Genomic DNA, 15,240 nt, shown 5'->3' on the forward strand with positions numbered 1-15,240 from the left:
CGATTGGCATTTACTTAACCAATCTTAAACGTGACGCAAATACCAAAGTAGTCAACGTGTCGATACTAGCCTGGGTGGCGCAGGCTGTCACAGGAACCCTCTTTCACCGCCGCCCCGTAGACGCAGTTTCGTTTCCCATGTGTACTATATTTTTCATCACAATTGCTCATAAACAGTGTCGTAACATGCAGGCTACCTTGGTTGCAACCCTCCAAATAAAACCCTCGACCTTAATGTGCTTGTCATGAAACCCGTGGTCGGTAAATGAGTTATTGTCCGTACTCATTTTGTTGTCATGAAGCCCAAGGTCGGTAAATGAGTGTGATACTGCATGGCGTGCAGGAGCGCGGCGCGCGCACGTCGGGCACATGCTGCGTGGGGGGGGGGGGGGCGGCGCGGAGGCTGGCGCTGCCAAGAGCGTAGTCAGCGGTATCGGCAATTTTTGAAAAAATATTAGTTTTCCTTTTACAAATATACAATTTTACTCGCAAATGTGATGAAAAACATTGTATGTCGCACGGGCGGTACTAGAATTACGAACATCGACTCATTAAAGCCCTCAGTCTTCGACTTCGGGCTTCTAATAGACTCTCGTTCGTAATTCCTTGTTTACATCCTTTCTCCATCATTCCTTGTTTGGATAGTGAAACAGGTTAATGTTGGACAGTGCGTGTTGGTTTGAGCTAGGGGCTTGCCATGCGGTTCTAAACTACGCAGGGTGACTTAAAACTACTCCGCAACAGATGGTTAGGTTGACTGAACACCCCTGTAAAAGTATTCAGTATTTTTTGGTTCAAAACGAAGTCGCCCTTTTGACGCCGTACACCTTGAAAATCGTTGCGAAATTACATTTAAAATTGACCACGAGCTTTACGGTGTGTGTGAAGTTTACAATCAGCACTGGACCCACATGGGAACTACAGCCCCCGCTCTATAGGAAGAGAAGGCGAGAGGAGGAAAGAGGAACATTTGTCGATTATAATTTAAAAAAAAATCCTTAAACATCAACTGGGGTAATCAGCAGGGTATTGCTTAGTGGACATCCACGATCAACCACAATCCTTTTACCATGTTATCCGCAGTAATGAAGCAGTGTCCCGATTAATTTACAAAAGTGTTCAGGCACCCAACCATCTGACGCATGTTAAGCCCATCTTAGAACCCAGCGCATGTTACGTTCGTCACTCCTTGTAGGTGCATGTGAGCATGTAGAAGCAGTCTCCTTCGGGCATGGTCATGCGGCTGACGTATTTGGTGAAGCCGGCGGCGCCCGCGTCGCAGTACACGAGGCTGAGCGCGTTGCTGACCGGCGGGACCGTGACCAGCGCCGCGCCCGCGCCCTCCCCGGAGCCCTCCCCCGACGGACCCTGCGATACAAATACGTTATGCTTGTAGACATGCCAGGCGCTGTGTACGAGTCTCTCTTCCCGCTTCCCCTTAAGGTCACTACACATTAGTGTAATTTTTTAATTTGAAATTCAGTCGCGCATTTTCTGCACAGTGTGTTCTAAACACGCGAAAATACAAAGTGAGACATGGATACACAGAAAAAGAGACCAGCACTGGGAATCGGACCCAGGTCCTCAGCAATCCGTGTTGCGTGCTATAACCCGTACGCCACTGCTGAACAGGAATCTAGACACGAATTTTTCCTATGCATACATATCTCAGGTTGCTTATTTCTACTATGCTACTTAAGCAGCAGCACTAGCGACATCTATGTTTCGTCGACAGACGTCACATTCCTTCGGAACTAACCGCTCACCCAGACAAGAGATGTCGCTACTAAGCAATCAAATTATGATTGGTTTTTTGGAGTCTTTTTGTATTTTTTATTTCAACTCCAAATTTCCCCCGTACGGCACGGGCACGGGTAGTGCTGCTGCTTAAGTAGCAAAGTAGAAATAAGCAACCTGAGATATGTATGCATAGGAAAAAATCGTGTCTAGATTCCTGTCCAGCAGTGGTGTAGGGGTTATAGCACGCAGCACGAAATGCTGAGGACCTGGGTTTGATTCCCAGCGCTGGTCTCTTTTTCTGGTTTTTCTGTGCATCCATGTCTCAGTTTGTATTTTCGAGATAGGAACTTGTTAAAAATTGATAGACCACTTATTTGGCTGATGGCACAGTGATACAGTGGGTAGAGACCTTAAAGGGAATGAGTTCTAAGAGGTGAGTCAAATGCAGCAATGGAACGCTACTTGCACGACTTTTCTTGCAGCTTCAAACTGGGTTTTACATTGCACGTGCTGTGGCAGGACTCGCTTCGGCACGGCGTGTTTAGACATTGTAGGTGTCGGGCTGTTGGCCTACCTCCTCGGGCGCCACGTAGCTGGTGGCGCCGCCGCAGACGCGCCGCGCGGGCAGCCCAGGTACATTGTAGGTGTCGGGCTGTTGGCCTCCCTCCTCGGGCGCCACGTAGCTGGTGGCGCCGCCGCAGACGCGCCGCGCGGGCAGCCCCAGGTACATTGTAGGTGTCGGGCTGTTGGCCTACCTCCTCGGGCGCCACGTAGCTGGTGGCGCCGCCGCAGACGCGCCGCGCGGGCAGCCCCAGGTACATTGTAGGTGTCGGGCTGTTGGCCTACCTCCTCGGGCGCCACGTAGCTGGTGGCGCCGCCGCAGACGCGCCGCGCGGGCAGCCCCAGGTACATTGTAGGTGTCGGGCTGTTGGCCTACCTCCTCGGGCGCCACGTAGCTGGTGGCGCCGCCGCAGACGCGCCGCGCGGGCAGCCCCAGGTACATTGTAGGTGTCGGGCTGTTGGCCTACCTCCTCGGGCGCCACGTAGCTGGTGGCGCCGCCGCAGACGCGCCGCGCGGGCAGCCCCAGGTACAGCACCAGCTCCAGCCGCGGCTCCTGGTAGTGCTCGCGCGGCGGCAGCAGCTGCCCCGGGAACAAACAATCAAAAACAAATATTGGAACTCATTTTCTCTCCGTTAAACATTGTCGCTGTAACTATATTTTCATAATAATATAGGATATGGTATATTCAGTTATCAAATACCGTATTCATGGTAAATTAAATCGCGAGCAAAAGCTAGTCCCAGTAGTATTATAAATGCGAAAATTTGTAAATCTGTTTGTTTGTTACGTCATCACGTTTAAACCGCTGAACCGATTTCGATGGAATGAGGTACAGATAATTCGAGTCTCGGGGAAAGACATAGGAAAGTTTTTATCCCGGAAAATTGCACAGTTACCGCGGGATAGCGATAAACGAATTCTATGTACGCAGACAGAGTCACGGGTAGCGGGTATGTATTATAAGACCGACAAATCATAATACCTACAGTTGAAATGTCGACGCATAACACATCGAAATTCAGAATACCGAATGTACAAAATACCGACAACCGATACACCGAAGGTCGAAATATCTATTTTTAAATGACCGAAAGTACAAAATCCCGAAAATGGGGTATGTATTAGAATACCGAAAAATCATATTACCTACAGTCGAAATATCGACACTTAACAAATCGAAATTCAGAATACCGAAAGTACAAAATACCGAAAGTAAAAAAAAGTTTGATATGTGCGAGCGAGCGAAGCGAGCGAGCAAGACGGTTCGGGGCAAAAGCGACTTGGATAGGTTAGGTTCAGACTTTCGGTCATATATCCATTCGACGTTTTAATATTCGGCCTTCCGTTCATAGGTCTTGTGAAATTCGGTCTTTCGTTTATCGGTATTATAATACATACCCCGGGTAGCAGGCTAGTTTTTAACTAAAACTTATTTATTAGGCGTGTTTACCGTGAAGTCGGACGCCTTTCTTCGCAGCTGGTCAGAGATCGCCCAAGACCGGGTCGAGTGGAGGACATGGGGGCAGGCTTCTAAATAATAATAATAATACCGTGAAGTCGCCGGCGCGCCACCGCTGCAGGCTGGGCGGCGTGAGCGCAGTGAGCGTGAGGTCGGTACAGTCGTGCAGCAGCCGCAGCCAGCCGACGCCGGACACCATCTTGAGCAGCTCCCGCACGGGGTGGTCCTTGGGGAGCGCCGCGCTCCACGCCGCCGGCAGCGCCGAGTGCCGCCGCTGGTCGCCCGGCCCCGCGCGCTCCCACGGCACGTCTGCACACACCAGTACCACTTGTCTAAGCTAAATTAAGCTTCCCTCGCGCAACCAAATCAGTTCATTAGGACTAGGTAGACGGCAAATCTTACAATAACCGGCTATAGTCAACGGCCGTTACGAAGTTAATCCTGACACAGCACGACTGTGAAGTTCTTAATATTGACGATAATAATGATTCATAGACAAAAATGTCATGCCAACTTGTTGCGTGTGACAGAATAGGAAGTATTAGCATTTTTTTCCATTGGTTGGTATTGTCAATATTCAGAAATTTCATAGTCGTGCAATGTGTCAGGATTTACTTTATAAACGCCGTTGACTATAATGGGGAGTTATTTAGCATATTTACGAGTATAATGCTAGGTCTACACATTTGGCAAGCGCCGCCAACGCACAGAACGCAGTCATATGTTAGAGTACGATAAAATTGCTTTTACTTACTCTAACATATTTATTTATTTATTTGCCAATAAAAAATTACAGTATTACAGTAAAACCAATGCGCTGTAAAATTCAAATTATACTTACAATAAAAAAAAAACATTAAAAACAAAAAAAAAGTTATTTAAGGATTTTTATCCTTGCTTCCCTAAAGCGACGGAAGACCACGCCCTCTGGCCAGAAATCGGAGTGCAGGAACATCTGCTGGTGCTTAGCCGGCACTTGGCTCTATTAGACTCGAGCGGGCGGATAAAAACCTCGGCTCCCTTCAACCGACCCCGAGCAGCCTCGCGGATGTGCTCGAAGACCTTCTCTTCCGTCGTCTTATCGTGTCCAACCGCGATAGGTAGATGTCCACCAACGCTGCAGGAATGGTCCCACGCTGATTGCGATTACGCTTTAAGGCGCTGTACGTAGTGAAAACTACAATTTTAGAAAATATTTTAAATATACTTACACAATATTTACAACTGCAATTTTTTTATATGTATATTTTCAGTCTATTAGCTAGTTTTTGACTTCATCAAAAACACGATTGCTGACAAAAACCTCGATAGATTATTTTTTTGAAAAAGAGCCTTCATTTACACGTTAAACCAAATATTATGAAAACTATTATGAATATGAATACAAAATTTGCTTTATTGAATAGTTTTTAGTAGATTTAGATTTATGCTTCATAGATTTTCAATAGGTTGAGTACATCAATCATACCAATTTATTTCGTCTTTGGCAAAATAAAACGGTTCTAGCGCGCGGCGGCGGCCAAGTATTGCCCAGTCGCCAGTACACGCGTGTACGTAGTCGACGACGGACCTGTGCACATTTTTCTAACGCGCTAGTACTCCTTTGGAGAGCAAATAATATGGGTAATCACAGTATTAAAAAAGTTAAGCGAAAGAGGAAACGCATAAGTGAACTCAGAGCACATATGAGAAGCATTAGATTACCTAAACGGTAAGTACCTACCACACACTAATCGACCGGCCGGAGTCGGGCCGAGTCAGCAGGGCTACTACGAAACTCCAAACTCGAAGTTCGTGTCGTGCAGGGATCGCTCTCGTACTTAATAGTATAAATGTCAGAGGGACCGCAACCCACGAACTTCGAGTTTCGTAGTAGCCCTGCTGAGCGGATTTCACATTCGTACTACGACCGCAAGCTGGTTGGCGCGGGCCTCGGCTGCTCACGGAGGCGGACGGCTTCGTCCAGATTCTACCGCGACTGCCATACAAATTGTAGGCACGTTGTATAACCACTCACGGCGAACATGCGGTGAACCTTGCGGCTACTACGAAACTCGAAACTCGAAGTTCGTATCGTACCGTCCCTCTCGCTCTCGTATTAAATAGTATAAGTGTTAGAGGGACCGCACGACACGAACTTCTAGTTTCGAGTAGGTATCGTAGTAGCCCTGCTTGATCCCTTTGACAGTTTCACTGACATTTCTGATAGTAGATGCAACAGTTTTGATCTAAGTTTAGATTTTCTCATTTTTTTGCAGGCAAAGGTAATATCTTGCATTCAGCCAAGTTATTTAACATAAATTATTTTAATAAAATAAGGTGGTTGCACTTGGTTGCACTAGTAAATTATTGACAAAAACATGTACTCCAACTGCAATCCGGTTGCAAAATGGGAGTTTGGATGCAGTTATTGCGCAGTTAGTACAACTGCACCAGCACTGGACCCGACTGTCAGAGGACTGCATTCCAACTGCCATTTTAGGCAGTCGGAGTGCAGTTCTTACGCAGTTCTGATGTAGTTCTACCATTTTACAGCCGGATTGCAATGAGGGCTATCGTTTTTTGTCTCACTAGATGGCGCACTGTTGCGTGAGGTTTTTAAGTATGGCTTTCAAAGTCTGTTATTACGGACGTGAAAGCATTTTTAGATTAAAATCATATTTAATAAAACTTAAAACCGTACCATAAAAAATATTGAGCATGCCACAGTGTGGCATAGTCCCCGTTTTGTTCGGAAAAAAGGGAGGAGAAAGTTTTCCGAAAGACAAAACTGTCTCAAAACACAAACATTCATTACCCCGGAACGCATATTTGCCATAATTAATTTCAGATATTACAAAATATTCACAAAATTTTTCTAATTAAAAATAAACCCGCGTAGCTCACTAAAAAACTATGAGATTTGACATTTCGGAAACCTCACGCTACACTAGCGCCTCTAGTGGCGAATTCATTCGCGATAGCCCTCATTGGAAAGCGGTCCGTGTGTACCAGACCGTACATTACGACGCCTACCGCCTTCCTTATCAGCGACTTATTTATGATAGGTACTTTGATTTGTAATTTACCTTCACGTAAATCAAGATTGGTTTTTTGGAATATTTTAAATTTTTATTTCCATTCCATTTTTTTTTTATTTTACTGTCATCCCGTAAAACCTAAATTGAAAATACAAACTGAAATATAAATGCACAGAAAAACCAGAAAAATAAGACGAGCACTGGGAATCGAACCCAGGTCCTCGGTATTCCGTACCGCGTGGTATACCGCTACACCACTGCCGGTCAACCACCACTGCTGGTCACTGCTGGTGGACCAGTTGCTGCTGGTTTAATTGTATACTGTAGTTTTTTAGTACCTATTTTCCAGTCACTGCTGGTTTAATTGTATACTGTAGTTTTTTAGTACCTATTTTATTTGCAATTATTTTATTTTGAAAAAACGACTTTCTGCCAAGTTTCTTGCGGCGCATTCTTCTTGGCAATGATGGTCTTTCCGAAAGCGCTGGTATTTACTGAAAAAATGATTTCATTTCATTTCGTAAAAGTGAACAGACAACTTTTTCTTTACTGTTTTATTATTATATGTATAGACTTGCCTAGCTTGTAATCTAGATTTTCAGATTGAAATAAAAACGTTTTTTTATTTGTATTGATTTACCTTTATATCCTTTTCATTTCGTCTATCTATCTATCGACCTATTCAGTCTAAATGTCTATCCATTACCTACGTTACAATACAAACTGTGGGCATGAAGAGGCATAAATAATTTGTTTATTACCAAGACTATTCATATTAAACGAAGATTTTCTTAATTAAACCAAAAAAATGTGTAATTATAATTTTAAGGAAAAATCCGGAATTCACATTAACCAGAATACGGATACAAACAGAATAAGGCCGTCAACGGGCTGCGTGACAGACGCGTGAGGCGCCCCGCATTCGCCTCCACCGCGTCGTCTGCTTCACCCCCTCAAATACCGAAAATTCTTCTATAAGCGCGCCTTAAACGGCGTTTCCGATTTACAACCGGAGTGAAGTCCTGTGCGTCTGTCGGCGCTTACCAAACGTATGGACCCAGCATAAGATATTTGTAAATGAGTAATGGCGGGGGAACAGTCAGCTAACAAATACCGAACAATGTGTAAACAAAAGCTGGTAGTGTGTACCAGGGCTCCTCAGGGCTTCGAGCAGGCGGCAGTAGAAGCCGCTCTGCAGCAGGTCCCGGAGGCACGCCTCGCTCTGGCGCTCCATCTGCGCCTGCACGGCGGCGCGCGCCCGCGGGGACATGTACGTCGGCTCCAACAACGCCTGCATCACCACCTGCAGTAACAACCAACAATTATTATTGACCTAGTCTTAAGACGAGTCTCTTCGTTCCATTCTCCATGCAAACGTAGTCCCGGTCCCATTTGAAAGCTACGCAACAGAAATAGATGAAATTTTGTAAGTATGGACTAGACGTAATTATCTATGCCTGTGGTTTTTCAGATTTTCATATAAATGTGTAATATCAGAATTACAGGAGCTCAAAAGTCAACAAAAAAATGATGTCAACTTTTGCACGAGAATTACAGACTAATAAAGCATTTTTACAAAAATCCGTAAAACCACAGGCATAGAAAATATAATGAATATCTTGATTGTGAAATATCATTGATTTCTGTGCTATACTTTTCGTATAATATGAGGACAACGAAACCCAAAATTCAACCGCCCAAATCTTGAAAAGCCTACAGCTATCTCGATATAAATTACGGACGTCGTTGCGGAAGGCATGGGGGGGACGGCTGCGAGCGCTTATGTCACGAGCGATAAAGACAGCAATATCCCAAACGAATACCTACCCCGGCCGCGCGGCCAGCAGGGTAACTTCTCTTAACTAAGCAAATCTTGTACAGTAGAGGTCAAAGATATATTCCCACTTTACTCCTTAGTCGCCATCACTTCGTGTATAAACTAGTACTCTCATAATAAGAAAAGAAAATGGCTTTAACTTTGGTTGAATGGATTGGAAGATAGGGTCCACAAACGCTACTAAAAATCCTAACGATCACATGCAGTTTGATCGCATCGCGTGTGAGAAAACTGTACAATTTTGTACAATTTTTTATAAACCAAACCGTCGAACGAAAAAATATCATATTTCGAAAAGATCAATCGGAACGGATGATTTAGGGCTATAACCACAACCACTGAAATGATATGGAAATTGCTACGATACACTATAGCGTGTGTGCGGCATAAGGATTTACGTCAAATCGTAGAATTTTTCGTAGCATCTGCGAGCTCTATTTGGGAGCAGTTCTAGGTTCCCTGTACCTCGTCAGCACAACCACGATCGCTCTAACAAGACTGTCCGATTAAGAATGTTATAGTACAGTCAGCGTCATATAGTACGTAGCAGTCAAGATCACAAAATACTTGGAAACATCCAAATAGTCATTAACATTGACCCAATCAAAGCGATCAAATTGCTCAGGACATCCATCGTGTACAAATAAATCGGAGCACGCACATCACCACTGGTAGCGTAGCAGCCATAATATCCAAAAGTATGGGACACACTAGAAAACTGAGCTTTATTTAAAAGGTTTAAGGTTTAATCTCGAGTTGAGTGCGAAATAAATTAACACGTCATAAGATTCGACTTTTTGTTTTTGACAATCACCGAAAAGAGTACCAACTTGTCAGTGATAGTTCCGTCTCTTTTATTTGGAGCCTGACGGCTTTTTTCACATTTTTATTTACATTGTCAGAAGTTCGGATTAACGGAATTCCTTTTAAATATGGCTTGAATTGGCCAGTATAATTACATTATAAAAGAGTTTTTATTTAATTAAAAAGGTAATGACATGTGCATTTTGCACCAAGAGACTGAAAATGGAACACCGTTCACATTGTATTAAAGATGACTAGCTAACTAGATCAGTGGACCTTACACGGTATGCAATAAAGACAATTTTCCTGTGGTGTCCCATACTTTTGGATACTTTGGCTGCTACGGTACTAATGTCGGCTTGAATGTTATAAAGTATTTGGCGACGTGCGTGCTCCGGTATATTTGTGCACGATGAATGTCCTGAGCAATTTGATCGCTTTGATTGGGTCGATGTTAATGACTATTTTGTATGTTTCCAAGTATTTGGTGATCTTGGCTGCTACGTACTATATGACGCTGACTGTACATACGGGCTCATTGTGCGGGCGCTGTGTTTCGGGCGGCGGCGGCGGCGGCGGGGGGGCGCGGGCGCGGGCTCGGCGGCCGGCCCGTGGAACCAGCCGTTGATGCTCAGCCGCGGCAGCTCCAGAGATAACACCTCGCCAACCTGCAACAGCCACAGGTTTACCCAGCGCCGGCGCCGGCGCGGGCAGAGCGAGAGGGGCCGTCGCTCTAGGCGCCAAGGGGGCTACTACGACATTCGAAGATCGTGTCGTACCGTCCCTCTCACTTTCATTTGAAATAATATAAGTGTCAGCAGGACGGCAAGGTACGAAGTTCGAATTTTGCACTTATTGTATAGGACCAGATGGCAAGGGGCGCCATTTTCCAGTTTCCAGAGCAAAATAAAATGATAATGGTGCCTTTAGAGGCGCGGAAGCGGTGTGGACAATCTCGCTTACTCTTTCGGCGGGAGGTGCGTTGGAATTTCTCAGCAGGTAGCACATACTTGTTCATTAATATGAACCTCCGCAAACAAACGCATGGATCAATTTATTATCTAGTTAAAATCAATTTACTACTTTAGGTGTAATCAAATAACACTGTACATTTGTTTTCTAATTTAATATTTTGTGTATTCTAGACAATTTCAGTATAAATTCTCGTAACTTAGACATGTACAATAAATAATGATGTAATCTTATACTGAAAGAATAAATAATCTAACCTAATCATTTACTTTGTAAAAACACATGTTGCCAGTAGGTACACAAGAGTAGCAGGTTACCTGGTGGAAGGTCTCCGGGCCGACCTGGAAGAACGCCAGCATGTTGTTGACGGGCGTGACGGCGCGCGCCACGTCCGTGGGGCGGCCCTCCTCGTCCCGCGCGACCAGCTCCAGCGCGCCGCCCATGTGCGCGCTCCACCCCTCCTCCGCCAAATCCACCTGAATCACAAGACCATCTTTACTATCAATGCAATTTTTGCTATGCCAGGTGGAGTGACTATCTGTGGAAGGCTGCTGGGGTTGACACTCTTTCCCAGCCCGGATAATACCGGGATGGAAATACCGACCCTGTTTTTCGCGTACACGCCCATAGAAGCTCCTGTCAGTTTCTATGGGCCTGTACACAAAAAACAGGGCTGTTATTTTCATTGAAAATACAAACTGAAATATAGATGCACAGAAAAACCAGAAAAATAAGACCATCACTGGGAAGTCACCAATGGACCATCAGTGGTGTAGCGGTATAGCACGCGGTACGGAATACCGAGGACCTGGGTTCGATTCCCAGTGATGGTCTTATTTTTCTGAGCATCTATATTTCAGTTTGTATTTTCAATTTAGGTTTTACGGGATGACCGTAAAAGTAAAAATTTGGAATTGAAATAAAAAATACAAAAAGATTAAAAAAAAAACAATTTTGGTATTTTCCTGCCGGTGTTATCCGGGCCGGTAAAGAGTGTCACCCGCTGCTGGTAGAAGTTGGATGCGTCGAGCCGAGGACAGAGCGCAATAGCGCTCATTGGGGGAGTCCTATGTCCAGCAGTGGACCGCTATAGGGTGATGATGGTGCAATTTTTTTTTTACGGTAAGTTCTATGCGAACCCACGAGCAGGCAGCGCGCGAATGACTCGACCGCGCGATTGTATCAATTTTATCAATTCATAAGAGCATTGATACGAGCGCCTGTTGCTCACTGTTGCATCACAACATCGGACGCCGTTCCATCACCACTTTAAAACTGGTTTGCTGGAGAGAAACGCGGGAAGCGAAATGGCTCCGCGCGGGAGTTACGTTCGGCGTCTTAACGTCAACATCTTGCTAACAATATGGTTTTTTCCTGATGGTAAGAGATCACCACCGCAGGGGTGTACACAGGGTGTAATACAGGGGTATTGCAGACGCGTTGCCAACCTAGAGGCCTAAGATGGGATACCTCACATGCCAGTAATTTCACCGGGTGCAAGCACTGCTGCTTCACGGCAGGATTAGGTTTTGGAAGGGTTGTGGTCATTATAGTTTATATGCAAACCAGCTGCCTTTCATTCATAATCATCATACACTCAAGCAAGAGCATGTGCTCAAGCAATCACTAGTGTCAAGAAGCAGTCCCGCATTGGTAAACCTCGCTCGGTCTGGTACCCTAGCACCCTGCTGTCAGTGTATGCATTGAGGGTAGGCTGCGCTAGTGCTGCCTACCCTGAACTCGCAATGAGTGTACCCACATGCGGCGCGGAGTCCCCGTTGTGGCGGCGCTGCGCGGTGCGCCAGGGCGCCAGGTACAGGATGAAGGCCACGCGGCGCGACCCCAGCAGGTCGTCGTGCACCAGCAGGTGGTCCCCCGGCCCGTACAGCGAGCACGACGCCGACACCGACGACAGCTCCAGCCCCGTCACCGCGCTCATCTGATGCGACACACAAACATACCAATACAACAGCGGGGCCACGCCTCATCTAACAGACTCTCTAACCTAGCCTTGCCTTGCTTAGGAATGAGGCACGAACGCAAACCAAAGCCATGAAGATATAATCCGGCAAACACTCATGGATTGCGGGTGGGTCGCGTCGTCGCGTCTTGAACGCGTGTAGTGGTTTAATTTTGAAATGAATATGGTATTTGACAATTCCTGATTTGATATAGATAAACAGATAGTGTTTAGCGAAGAGAAAATTTAAATCGGTTGAAAACTAGATTTATAGTGATTTTTTTGAAAAATCTATATACCTGTCTCTTTCTCAAACGCTTTTCTCTATGCAGCGAGTATGGCAGTACTGGCGTGTGACGTCACATGCCAGTATGTCTTTCTCTGTCTAATCTTGAATTTCAAACCTTTATAACTTTGTTATTTGTAAAGGTAGCTTAAAAATTGTTTTTCTATTCGATAACAGGCATTGTGTAGTTTTAATTTATAAGTTATATACAAAGTAGTCAAATACCGTATTGTAATAAAGCCCATAGAAAGGTGTTCAGGTTGCTGGTTGGTGTGCATGTGAATGTTAAACTTCAAAGAGAATGGTATACATATTGATTACATTTAATTACTAGTATTTCAATGTTCGAAATCTGTTATTTCAGAATATTAATATTATGTTGTGTTACATAAATGATATTGAATGCACTTGGATGAATGCAGTTTGAAAAAAAAGGTAGGTACTTACTTAATTTATGTTGGCAATCAATGCACTGACTTCTGACTGAAGTTAAAACTACATTCTGCACTCGGAAGCATAATAGAAAAGATACAAGAGAGAGCAATTAGAACAGAAATAGGTAGTTATTTAAAACTTACCCAACTCATTACTTCAGTCTTTAACAACTCGTATATCCCTCGGATACTTCTTTGCCACGTCAGGCTGGCCAGATCAGCTGTCTGATGAAACTCGTAAAGGTCCATTTTTTTCCGCGACCAGTCCAATGTGTTCATGTCATCAACAATATTGTTTATGATTTCAGGGTTGTCAAGTAGCCCATGCAACAAGCCAAGTCGGAACGGTTCACTTGTGATAGACACCTCAGGGAGAGATAAGTCTTTGTGTTCAGTCCAGTGAGTTTTTATTCTATCTATTAGTTCTTGTGACTGAAATAATAAAAATAGATTTAATCTATGGATGCACTTTATTCATATTTTGTATGTACTTTTATTTCTTGGTACTTGCCAGTGCCACAAAATGATTTACCTTAATTTTAGGGTTGAATTTGGGATCATCCATTCGATTAGCACGGGGATTGAGCTGCGCGCGTATAAGCTTTGTCTGTGGAGGCTCACTATCCACCAGGATAGAGTCATCATCTGCTGCCGACTCCGAGTCCGAGCTGTAGTCTGATGACGAGGATGATGCAGAGGAGTAATCCTCTGAAAATTAATCAATTGGCTTTTGTAAGAAAACTTGGCAAAGTATAATAGTGAAGGTTCTAATAAGTTCAAATGTTAGTGTTAAGTTCAAATTCACTTGAAGATGAATTCAGCCAAGCAAATGGCACCTGTCTGGCAAAATTCAATACCTGTTAGGAATTCTAATTGCAAAATTAGAACAAAACTGTTCAAATTTCCCGCGCATTGGTTCGATACGAAAAGAGAGCCGCAGGAGCGTCACTCGGGCACTCACCGCCGCGGATGCGCTTGACCTCGTCAGCGGAGGCCTGGTAGGAGCTCACAGCGCAGATGTCCGAGTCGTCACTATCCGTATCCGAAATTTCGATGACGGCGGTGGACGCAGGCCTCTTGGCGGGCGGCCGCGGGCCCTCCCCGTCGCCGCCGCCACTACCCTCGTCCGGCTCGCCGTTGGCTACGGCTGTGGAGCTGGACGGTGGCTCCTCGGTTTCCTTGCTTGGAGAACTCATTGTACACCACTATCACTACATAATACGAGAAAAACAAATGTAAACCGCAGTGACGCGACGCCTAACCTAAAATTTTTGACGGTTTGTGTGTTGCCAACCTTTTTCTAAAAACTGCTTCTAAATTTCTTTTAAAAATAGATTTGAGTGCCTTAAAAATTTGACTTATCTAATAATTTAAGATGTAGAAATGCATTATAGTTTTTTGAACTAAAATAAAAGTTTACTTAAGTTGTTACGCTAATTCATTTCAGTGGTGATGGTGAGAATTTACAAACGAACTGCACAATCGAAAATTAATGAAATTTTCTTCAAGCTTAACTGAACTGTCAAAAAAATAACCTCTAAAACAAACTCGAAAACTTTTGTAAACAAATCAATTCGAAGTCGAACCATGTCGAATGAACCAAAAACCCCAGAACTAAGCACTGTGACGCCGCAATGCCAGTTCTTCGTGCAGCGAAAGAAGCGGCTGTGCCGCATGACCGTGAAGCCGGGCCGCCGCTATTGCGGGGAGCACGAGCCGCAGCCCGCGACTGAGGCGGGAGAGGTTCGTCACGTCTCGAGCGCCAATACTGCCCCAACAGCTATTGATAGTAGTCACATTCAAACTATAATAAAACTGGTGCCGCCAGTAATATCCCACAGCGGTATTAAAATAATTTAAAAGTAAAGTAATAATTGTTTAATTCTTCCATATGGAAACCCCCCACCAGCTAATTATCAAACATGGCCTTAAATTTTCTAGATACATATTGAGTCTACTGGTATATTTTGCAGGTTGATAAAAGAATTCCCTGCCCAAATGACCCCAAACAGTAAGTTACAGTTTTTCTAAGCTAACCTTCACTTATTAAGGATGCTTATTGGTTCTTACTCCAAAATATTCCATGCTAACTCAACTTTTCCAACGTTTGGAGCTTGGTATCAAATAATGATAATTCATTACCCTGATTTTCATGTTCCATGTTTA

The 15,240-nt window shown here is 44.5% G+C and overlaps 1 protein-coding gene across 1 annotated transcript; it reads right to left on the reverse strand.

Moving 5' to 3' along the window:
* Nucleotides 1–392: 392 nt before the first annotated feature.
* sud1 (Prolyl 3-hydroxylase sud1) lies at nt 393–14,350 on the reverse strand. The gene is given in 11 exon segments (XM_074098299.1): nt 393–1,352; nt 2,768–2,881; nt 3,853–4,070; nt 7,931–8,084; nt 9,954–10,009; nt 10,012–10,090; nt 10,712–10,870; nt 12,154–12,333; nt 13,219–13,506; nt 13,607–13,782; nt 14,036–14,350. Coding segments are annotated over 11 exon segments (1,830 nt in total). The 5' UTR covers nt 14,271–14,350; the 3' UTR covers nt 393–1,181.
* Nucleotides 14,351–15,240: the final 890 nt, after the last annotated feature.

Source organism: Choristoneura fumiferana, chromosome 15, assembly GCF_025370935.1.
Source record: "Choristoneura fumiferana chromosome 15, NRCan_CFum_1, whole genome shotgun sequence".
Classification (NCBI taxonomy): Eukaryota; Metazoa; Arthropoda; class Insecta; order Lepidoptera; family Tortricidae; genus Choristoneura; species Choristoneura fumiferana.